At 51.0% G+C, this 9907-nt stretch overlaps 2 protein-coding genes across 3 annotated transcripts in view; both read left to right on the top strand.

Moving 5' to 3' along the window:
- The first annotated feature begins 2145 nt into the window (after positions 1–2145).
- Positions 2146–6197, top strand: asb14b (ankyrin repeat and SOCS box containing 14b). 2 transcript variants are annotated; one of them, XM_017035834.2, is made up of 10 exons: positions 2146–2447; positions 2998–3135; positions 3210–3262; positions 3337–3468; positions 3554–3712; positions 3919–4164; positions 4302–4470; positions 4917–5451; positions 5532–5685; positions 5767–6197. In XM_017035834.2, exons 2-10 carry the CDS (start codon positions 3011–3013, stop codon positions 5949–5951), a joined length of 1758 nt encoding a protein of 585 aa, XP_016891323.1. In that variant the 5' UTR covers positions 2146–2447; positions 2998–3010; the 3' UTR covers positions 5952–6197. The 2 variants fall into 2 exon arrangements, with proteins under 2 accessions (XP_016891323.1, XP_008317699.1); XM_008319477.3 differs by lacking the exon at positions 2146–2447 and having other exon boundaries at positions 2795–3135.
- Positions 6198–6342: 145 nt separating this feature from the next.
- Positions 6343–9907, top strand: part of LOC103385465 (protein TASOR-like) — a 13310-nt gene continuing 9745 nt past the window's right edge. Inside the window, 10 exon segments of the mRNA XM_025059166.1 lie at positions 6343–6961; positions 7436–7581; positions 7835–7927; positions 8138–8210; positions 8567–8658; positions 9023–9157; positions 9247–9371; positions 9451–9482; positions 9591–9693; positions 9773–9876. Coding sequence (XP_024914934.1) covers positions 6658–6961; positions 7436–7581; positions 7835–7927; positions 8138–8210; positions 8567–8658; positions 9023–9157; positions 9247–9371; positions 9451–9482; positions 9591–9693; positions 9773–9876 — 1207 coding nt within the window. The 5' untranslated portion in view covers positions 6343–6657.

Genomic DNA, 9907 nt, shown 5'->3' with positions numbered 1-9907 from the left:
CCATCTTCACCCCTGGACCACAGGACTATTACAGACGACACGGACACTGACCAGACCACTGGTCATTTCACTGGTCAAGGTAGAGAAAAATAATCTTTACTGCTGTTGCACCGACAATGAAAATGCTGAGGCTGGGGTCAAGGGTCAAAGGTCGGGTGAAGAACCACACCCAGAGGGTGCTGGATGTTAGAGTACTGTAATATTACTGCTGTGTATCTGAGTACTCTCACTGCTAACTTCAGCGCACTGCTTGTTGTCATGGCAACAGAGGTCAGAGGTCAAAGGTCAAAGGGTATGTACATAACTGTGTGGCTGTGAATAGATGATGTCTGTGTTCACTCAGTTAGAAGACCAGGAGGCTGGTGGTGTGTGTGTGTGTGTGTGTGTGTTTCATCAGACTTTGTATTCTGTGAGGGTACCAGAAGGTTTGAACTTTGCCCCCCCACAGTATGACATCATCATGTGAAGGGGGGGGGACTCTGTCCATTTCATATCTGATCTCACTTCATGAAAATGATTCAAATCTAATGTTTTTACTGATTTTTTGATACGGTCTTAAACTTGTTTATGAAAATATATTAATAAACTGTAATACTCTTTGTAAAGCCTCACGGCCGCGTACTCTCCTCCTTCAACAAGTACAACTGCAGTCTGTAAACTGCCGAGTCAGCTCCTGTCTCCTACGACATGCCCTCATGTAACCCTGGGGGTCCGCGTCCCCCAGGTTTGTCATCAGTCACGTGTCCTGCCTCCAGAACTGAAGACACTCTTGAATGCATGTGTTTTCACATTTCCACGCGGCACTCAAAGGTATCATGGTGGATCAGAGTCGTCTGGCCTCACCTGTGACTGCAGCGCCACCTGGTGAGAGAATGGCGTCACTCCATGAAGTAAGTTTATGATGTTCTGATGTTCTGAACGGAAGACGTTTGTCTCCAGACTCTTCATCATGACGCCAGGCGCTGAGACCACGTGACTCTGTCCCTGTGTCACCGGTAGAGGGCAGTAGAGTCACAGCAGCAGAGAGATGTGGTTTATAACTGCCCACGTTGATGCAGATGCAGCACAGTGGGTCAGTGTGTGTGACTGTGAGGGTCCACTCCTGGGACTAGAACCCCAGAGGCCAGAACCAGGAAAGACTGAAGAACCAAAGCTGAAAACACACCAGGACTTCCTTTTTCCCCCTCAGTGTGGCAGTAATACGGCTCCGTGTTTATTTTCCTCAGTAGAAAAACAATAAAAAATTGACCTTCATTAAAGTGAAGTGAAGGTGTAGACTGAGGTGTAGACTGAGGTGTAGACTGAGGTTTAGACTGAGGTGTAGACTGAGATGTAGACTGAGATGTAGACTGAGGTGTAGACTGAGGTTTAGACTGAGGTGTAGACTGAGGTGTAGACTGAGGTGTAGACTGAGGTTTAGACTGAGGTGTAGACTGAGGTGTAGACTGAGATGTAGACTGAGATGTAGACTGAGATGTAGACTGAGATGTAGACTGAGATGTAGACTGAGATGTAGACTGAGATGTAGACTGAGATGTAGACTGAGGTGTAGACTGAGGTGTAGACTGAGATGTAGACTGAGGTTTAGACTGAGGTGTAGGCGGAGATGTAGACTGAGGTGTAGACTGAGGTTTAGACTGAGGTGTAGACTGAGATGTAGACTGAGATGTAGACTGAGATGTAGACTGAGGTGTAGACTGAGGTTTAGACTGAGGTGTAGGCGGAGATGTAGACTGAGGTGTAGACTGAGGTGTAGACTGAGGTTTAGACTGAGGTGTAGGCGGAGATGTAGACTGAGGTGTAGACTGAGGTTTAGACTGAGGTGTAGACTGAGGTGTAGACTGAGATGTAGACTGAGATGTAGACTGAGATGTAGACTGAGATGTAGACTGAGGTTTAGACTGAGATGTAGACTGAGGTTTAGACTGAGATGTAGACTGAGGTGTAGACTGAGGTTTAGACTGAGGTGTAGACTGAGGTGTAGACTGAGATGTAGACTGAGATGTAGACTGAGATGTAGACTGAGGTGTAGACTGAGGTGTAGACTGCAGTAAACACAGCAGGTCTGGCTGAAAAACTGTGGTTTTGATGATGATGTCACGCAGGGGAGAGTCTACTGCCATCTTCTGGTGAAATATAAAATGACTTTTGTGTACGTGTGTATTTTTTGATGTGGGCAACCCTGCTGGTGGACCACGGTATTGATTTTATGAGAGACGATTCTGGCCGCTGGAAATGTAGACTTTTTATGTCAACATTTATGCTGTTTGGTTTTATGCTAAGCTGCTGTGGAGAAACTCCCAGATTTCCCAGAGTTCCGTGGGTCAGGGCTGCTCCGACTGCCAACACCGTGTCATGTGGTATTTATAGAACCCATGTCAACAGCTCCAGTGTGTGTGTGGAGTGTGTGTGGTGACAGCTACTGTTGGAGCGCTGCAAGACTGAAGGTAAGGACAGCAGGTCTGTAGACTGGACTCATGGCCAGTCTATTTTCTGTGTGTTATGGTTGTGATGTGATCTGTCTGTGGTCAGTGTCTTTGGTCACAGACAGGACAAACCAGACACACCAGAACTGTTTTTTTTTCTCCCTCTAGTGGCTCTGTAGGAACTGCAGGTCAAAACTTTCCCAAACTTTTTCCTCCAAATTAAAATGTCTTTAAATCTGTATTAACGTTGTCGTCACTGGATTTTCTTTTGTCTAAAATCAAAGACAGGAACGTCGAGGGGAGTTCCACGTTCAAACTGTTTTATTACAAAGTACTTTCAAAGTACTCCCCCCCCCCCCCCCCCCCCCCCCACTGTACGTCAATGGAATGGTAGGTCGTGAATCGTGAATGCAGGGTTGTGGGTTCCATTCCAGACTTGGGAGGTAAAACATCGCCCCCTGTCAGATGGTGTAAAGTACTTTGAGCGGTTAGCAGTACTAGCAAAGCATTTAGCCGTGATGATGTCATATCCTGTTTCTGTGTTCTTGACACGATGGCTGTTTCTCCACAGAGAGACGTCACCGATGAACCCACCGGCAGAAGACGACTGTTGTCAATCAGAGGACGACGTCGATGAAGACGAGGCCACGCAGTATCTGAGGGAACAGAGTCTGATCCAGTACAGGAAACGCAAAGGCCTCGGGCCAGGGTAACCCGTTTGAACCCAGAACCTTCTGTCTTCAACTGGACCTCTGCTAACGTTCTCTCTCTCTCTCCTGGTAGTGATGGTGAACCCAGTGAAGATCCAGATGAGATCTTCAAAGCCATCAAAGACGGTAACCAGATTGAACTGAAAACTGTGACGTCTCCGCAGGAGGAGGAGTCGCTGACCACACGTGTTCTACTGCAGGTGACCAGGACGTCCTCAACAGACTGACAGAACAGCCGGAGTCTCTGTCCAGACTGGACCACAGAGGATGGACTCCCCTGCACGAGGCAGCGGTCCAGACCAGCACCAACGTTCTAGAACTCATCTTCTCCGGTACTTGCTCTCTCCTTATTTCTTTTTCTTTTTTTCTATTTTCCTAAATGTCTGGAAAATTAGGAATTTCCTCTCTGCGTTCTAGCATCACCACCTGATGCTGCTCATTGTCGCACCCTGAAAGGTGAGACGCCTCTGTTTCTGAGCGTGGTCCATGGTCTCAGGGACAGCGCCACCTTCCTGCTGCAGAACGGCAGCAGCCCGGACCTCCAGGACGATGAGCAGAATTCTCCCTTGGTGGCAGGTAGGAGTCCAGGGGACGAGGAGGACGCTGTGAGGGACACGGCTTGTTCCGACTTGTTCCAGTGTCCCAGAGGACAGTTTTGTCCCAGCAGTGTTGTGTTGTCCATGTCTTCTCTTAGAGACCTATAAAGCCCCCCCCCCCCAGAGTCCACCTCAGGAGACGACATGTCCTCAGAAACTCACTTTTCTTCCTCCGTATCTTCTCAGCGATCCTGAACGATCAGTACGACCTGGCCACGCTGCTGCTGAGGCACCGGGCCAGTGTGGACCAAACCGGGCCACTGAACAGGACCGCGCTCCACGAGTGTGCCTTCTTAGGCTTGGAGAACTTTGTCTTCCTGCTGCTGGAGTCCGGTGCCGACCCGAACGTCCGTGACATCACCGACAGAACTCCCCTGGCTCTGGCGGCTCAGAACGGACATTTGACCGTAGTGGAGGAGCTGCTGCAGAAAGGTACTGAACTGAGGAGGAGGAGGAACAAAGTCCACAACAGAACCTTTGGACCTTCATCACGTCAGTTCTGTTGATGTTAATACTCCTTCATAGATATTTATACTTTCTTTACATTTATATTGCTGTACTTCTGACAGGAGCCACAGTGTGGTGCTGTGACTCAGAGTCCCACACTGTTCTGTCGGACGCAGCCGTTTGTGGAAACCCTGACATCGTCTCAGTACTTCTGGACCACGGAGCGGATCCAAACACTGTTTGTGGTGGACACCTGCCCATTCACCGTGCGGCCTACCACGGACACAGACTGTGAGTGAGTCTTCTACCCCTCTGACCCTGGAGGTCTTCTACCCCTCTGACCCTGGAGGTGGTAATAAACCCAAGGACATAAATATATGAACCCAGCCCAGACGCTATGGTTCAGGTTCACTGGTTCTGCGACACTAATTCTAAATGTGTGTGAGACCTGAGCCGTGAGTCTGGGCCCCCAGTCCCTCAGACCCTCAGACCCTCAGTCCCCCAGACCCTCAGACCTCCAGTCCCTCAGACTCCCAGACCCTCAGACCTCCAGTCCCTCAGACTCCCAGACCCTCAGACCCTCAGACCCCCAGACCTCCAGACCCTCAGACCCCCAGACCTCCAGACCCTCAGACCCTCAGACTCCCAGACCCTCAGACCCCCAGACCTCCAGACCCTCAGACCCCCTGACCCTCAGACCCCCTGACCCCCTGATGACTTGTTGGTTTCTTCCTCAGGGCTCTGGAGCGCCTCGTCCCAGTGACCACCATGGAAGCTGTGAAGGACAGTGGGATGAGTCCTCTTCATTCTGCCTCTGCTGGGGGCCACCCCCCCTGTGTGGAGATCCTGCTCAAGGCGGGCTACGACCCCAACTTCATGCTGCACCCAAAGGTGCGACAGAAGTACGATGATGAGCGCCGCTCCGCCCTTTTCTTCGCTGTGTCCAACAACGACATTCACTGCGCCCGTCTGCTGTTAGGAGCCGGGGCCATGGTGAACCAGGATCCCGTCAGCTGCCTCCAGGTGGCGCTGAGGCAGGGCAACTACGACCTGATCAACTTACTGCTGAAATTTGGGGCAAATGTAAACTACTACTCACGGGTCAACACCACCCACTTCCCGTCTGCCCTTCAGTTTGCCCTGAAGGACGAGGTCATGCTGAGGATGCTCCTGAATCACGGCTACGACGTCAAACGCTGCTTTGACTGTCCCTACGGAGACGGTTCCCACGGCCACGCCCCCTGGGCCACGCCCGTCATCAAAGACACGGTGGTGAGTCAATCAGAATGTGTGTGTGTGTGTGTGTGTGTGTGTGTGTGAGTGACAGTACCAGTGACTGTGGACCACTTCAGTTCTGTCAGGTGGTCTCCGTGTCCTGGCTGAGACACCTGTCTGCTCAGCTGGTGCTCATCATGTTGGACTACACCGACCACGTGTCCTTCTGTACCAGACTTCAGGACAGTCTGGAGGAGCAGACCCAGTGGCCGCACATCTGTCGCATCCAAAGTAAGAAGTTGGGTTTTTTTTTGACGCTGCCTTCAACAGCGACCGGGTCTCTGACCGCGCAGCGTCTTCGTCTGTCCTCAGGAAACGCCCGCAGCTTGAAGCACCTGTGTCGTCTGAGGATCAGGGAGCGTCTGAGCAGCCTGCGCCTCAGGTCCCCCTGCTTCATCAACTTCCTCCCCCTCCCCCCCAGGCTGAAAGACTACCTGCACTACAAGGAGTTTGATGTTTACGGCAGGGGCAGCACGGCGGGGGGGCAGGGGGTGTGAAGCAGCGCTGCTGCTTTTTATAACTGCAGGAAACAGTGTGTGTGTGTGTGTGTGTTCAGTGGTCAAGTATGATGTGAGGCAAAAAAAATGCAGCTAAAGTTCAGTTTCACCAACAAGTGATTACAGGCTCGTAACAATTAATAAATGAATTCATTAATAACCAACCTTCTCCTGACCCCTCCCTGACAGGTCAGTACAGGACAGGACAGGTCAGTACAGGACAGGACAGTACAGTACAGTACAGGACAGTACAGGACAGTACAGGACAGTACAGTACAGTACAGTACAGGACAGTACAGGACAGTACAGGACAGTACAGTACAGTACAGTACAGGACAGTACAGGACAGTACAGTACAGTACAGTACAGGACAGTACAGGACAGTACAGGACAGGACAGTACAGTAGAGTACAGTACAGTGCAGTACAGTCATGTCATTTCCGGTTTGCTTTTGTTCAAAGATTTTGACGTTGACCAAACCATTAACAACAGACCTCCGTCAGTTGATGCACTTTCCTGCCTCCACCGATAGTAGGCGCGGATTCTCTCTTATATTCCAAAAGTGACGGCACCTTTTTGCAGTGGAGAAGAACGGTGACGTCACTTTCACAATGGCGGAGGCTGGGTGATGAGCAGCGAGTGTGTGCGTGCGTGTGTGTGTGTGTGTGAAGCGGCGCTCTGATCAGCAGTGCTACCGTGGCCGAACATGGCCTTGAATCCCAGCGCAGCGGGGAGAAAGAACTCTGGATGTACGGATGCGGCCCTCGTTCAGCCCGGTGCTGACGAGCACCACAAGAATCCCGCTGCTAGCTCGGCCCAAGCCAACCAAAATGGCGATCAGGCTGTCTGTGGAGACGGTGTAATGCCCGAACAAGAAGCCCTTGAACGGCGCAGGAACCCGCACACAGGCGCCCGGAGCCTCAGCTGTTCTCCCTCCCCGGGACAGAAGCCGAGCGAGGAGCTGCCGCGAAGAAACTTCCAGATTCCGAGGAAGACGAGAGAACGGAAAGGTGGTGCCATGTTGCTGTATCTGTAACGGTGCTCCGTGAAGCTAACCTGGTAGTAGCCGACTGTTGTGGTGGAAGTAAACGGGTCCCCACGGTAGAGCTGCTCGGTTTGAACCGGTGTGTGGCGCTGTTGTAGCGGTTAGCAGGGACGTGTTAGCCGCTGTCCGCTCCGGGATACCGGCTGTGCCTGTCACAGAGCGCGGCGCTCGGAGAGTGTGTGCACCCCGGTGGTCCTGAGGTCCGGTCGGTGTGTGGTCACTGAGGACTGGACTGGTCACTGGTCACTGCTGACCAGTGACCAGTGACCAGTCTGTGTGTGAGACCAGGTTTGGTTTAGTGATGTGTGATGACACTGAGGACGATGTCCTTCATCTGTGATAACTATCCAACTAACTAACCAACTAACTAACTAACTAACTAAAGTGACTAGAGTAACACAGCCCCCCCCCCCTCCACCCCTCCACCCCCCGTGTGCAGGTCTGTACCAGTTTCTGGCCCCCGACAGCCGAGAGTTCGAGGACCTGCTGAAGATTGTGTCGTCCTTCTACCTGGACCCATCGTCTCGTGGCTCCTTCTCCTACTGCAAGGCCCGGCTCATCAACAACGAACTGCTGAAGAAGGAGGTGGGTCACTGCTGTGGGTCACTGCTGTGGGTCACTGCTGTGGGTCACTGCTGTGGGTCAGTGCTGTGGGTCAGTGGTAAAGTTGTGTGTTTTGGTCCCAGCTGCTCATTAATGAGTTAATTAATCTGAGAGGAATGGCTGATTTAAAGCACACACACACACACACACACACACACACACAGTGTCAATGAGCAGATGAGTGTGTTGCCGTGGTAACTGATGATGATGACCTCTCCACTGACCTCTCCACCAGTTCATTGAGAAGCGGAGGGAGATGAAGCAGGAGGGGCGGACGGAACCAGAACTGTCCGAGTCCTACTGCTTCCTGTATCCAGACAAGTCCAAGGTCAGTACCTCAGGAACACAGTGGTGATGGAAGTGTGTGTGTGTGTGTGTGTGTGTGTTGTATCGTGTGTGTGTGTGTGTGTGTGTGGTGTGACGTGTGTGTGTGTGTGTGTGTGTTGTATCGTGTGTGTGTGTGTGTGTGTGTGTGTTTGTGTTGTAACGTGTGTGTGTGTGTGTGTGTTGTAACGTGTGTGTGTTCTACTGTGTCCAGCTCCATTGGATCTGTGAGAAGGGTCTCTCTGTCGGACACTCCAAGATAACCACACTGGGAAATCCGTCAGTCGGTAGGTCTGTGGTTTGACCACGTCCAAGGTCACGGTGATGGAGGAGAAGAGGAGGAGGTGGGGTGGAGTCAGGAGGGGGAGGAGGAAAGGTGGGAGGAGGGGGTGGAGATTCTCCATGGACAGGGTCAGTAGTGAACTGATGATGATGATGATGGTGATGATGATGGTGATGATGATGGTGATGGTGATGATGATGATGATGGTGATGATGATGGTGATGATGATGATGATGATGGTGATGGTGATGGTGACGGTGATGATGATGATGGTGATGGTGGATGGACCAGGAGAAGACTGCTGTGATGGTGGTCAGTTGTTGTTGGTCTGTGACCTCATGGTGTCTCCTGTCCTTCCAGGTGTCTACCTCTCCAAATACTCTGATTTGTTACAAATGAATCCTTTTGAAGTGGGCTCATCAGGAGACATCGTTGTTTTCAAAGTCATGAAGGTTTGAACGGCAACACAACGACAACAACAACATAACAACAACAAACAACAACACAACAACAACAACATAACAACAACACAACAACATAACAACAATAATACAACAACACAACAACAACATAACAACAACACAACAACATAACAACAATAATACAACAACACAACAACAACAAAACAACAACATAACAACAATAATACAACAACACAACAACAACAAAACAACAACATAACAACAACACAACAACATAACAACAACATAACAACAACACAGCAACAATACAACAACAATACAACACAACAACAGCGCCCCCTGGTTGTGTTCCTTCTTCTCTGGGGGACTTTAAACCCATCTTTCTGTCTCTCAGGGTCGAATCAAGCACGTCCACGAGAACGTGCCAAAGAAGGGGATCGAACCCACGCCGAAGTTTGACTGTCACCTGTCCAAAAGCGTCAACAGGGTCACGTCGCTGCTGTCCTACAGGGCGTTTGAGTTGACACAGGTGAACACTGGCTCCACAGCCACTCTGTCCTGGTGGTGGTTGTTGTTGTTGTTGTTGTTGTTGTTTTTTCAATCCTTTTCTTTTCACAGCAATATTTTTATGAGTTTGCCTTTGAGGAGATCAGGCCGCGGCCGCGCCACATTTGTCCTTACGCCGTGGTTTCCTTCAAGTTCCAAGACAAAGAGGCTGCTGCGGCTCCTATGGCTGCTCACAGGTACGTGGGCCCCCTGCTGGGCGGCTGCTGGTATGGTCAGCATCAGTCACGGTTGATTCTTTTTTTTTTCTGTGCTCAGGTTCAACACACTTTCATCTGAAGGAAGTCGAAGTAAGACTTTTTATTTCAACCTTTCCTCTGAAAAGCCATGTTTGTCTGCTGCTGCTGCCACCTAGAGGACGGTGAAGCAGCTGAAGTCACTGTTTGTCCCCGCTGCAGGGAAGCGCTACACTGTGTGGAGCGGTCCGCTGGTCAACAAAGGTCAGGAGTTATTCCCCATCAGTCTTCGGTCCTCGTCGCGGCCCTTTCTTCCTTTCAAACTGTGAGTGAAGACACGCGGCGCAGGATTGGTTGGAATTTCACCAGTGTTTCTGACCAGTGCTGCTGTTGTGCTGCTGCAGGCCGGACAGACTAGAGGTGAGCTGTGGTATGACGCTGGAGCAGGTGAAGAGGAAACTGCCCCCTGCTCTGTTCACCAGGGACACCTACAGGATGTCACAGGAAGGTCAGCCACACACACACACACACACACACAC

This window comes from Cynoglossus semilaevis, chromosome 10 (genome assembly GCF_000523025.1).
Source record: "Cynoglossus semilaevis isolate Cse_v1.0 chromosome 10, Cse_v1.0, whole genome shotgun sequence".
Taxonomy (NCBI): domain Eukaryota; kingdom Metazoa; phylum Chordata; class Actinopteri; order Pleuronectiformes; family Cynoglossidae; genus Cynoglossus; species Cynoglossus semilaevis.
The sequence above is the reverse complement of the archived record's forward strand: the minus strand, read 5'-3'. Positions and strand labels throughout refer to the sequence as shown.

Coding starts and splice junctions, on each gene's coding strand:
- asb14b (XM_008319477.3), top strand. CDS start 2,945: ATGATGTCATATCCTGTTTCTGTGTTCTTGACACGATGGCTGTTTCTC. Junction 4,471..4,916: donor GCCTACCACGGACACAGACT/GTGAGTGAGTCT, acceptor TTTCTTCCTCAG/GGCTCTGGAGCGCCTCGTCC. Junction 5,686..5,766: donor GCACATCTGTCGCATCCAAA/GTAAGAAGTTGG, acceptor GTCTGTCCTCAG/GAAACGCCCGCAGCTTGAAG.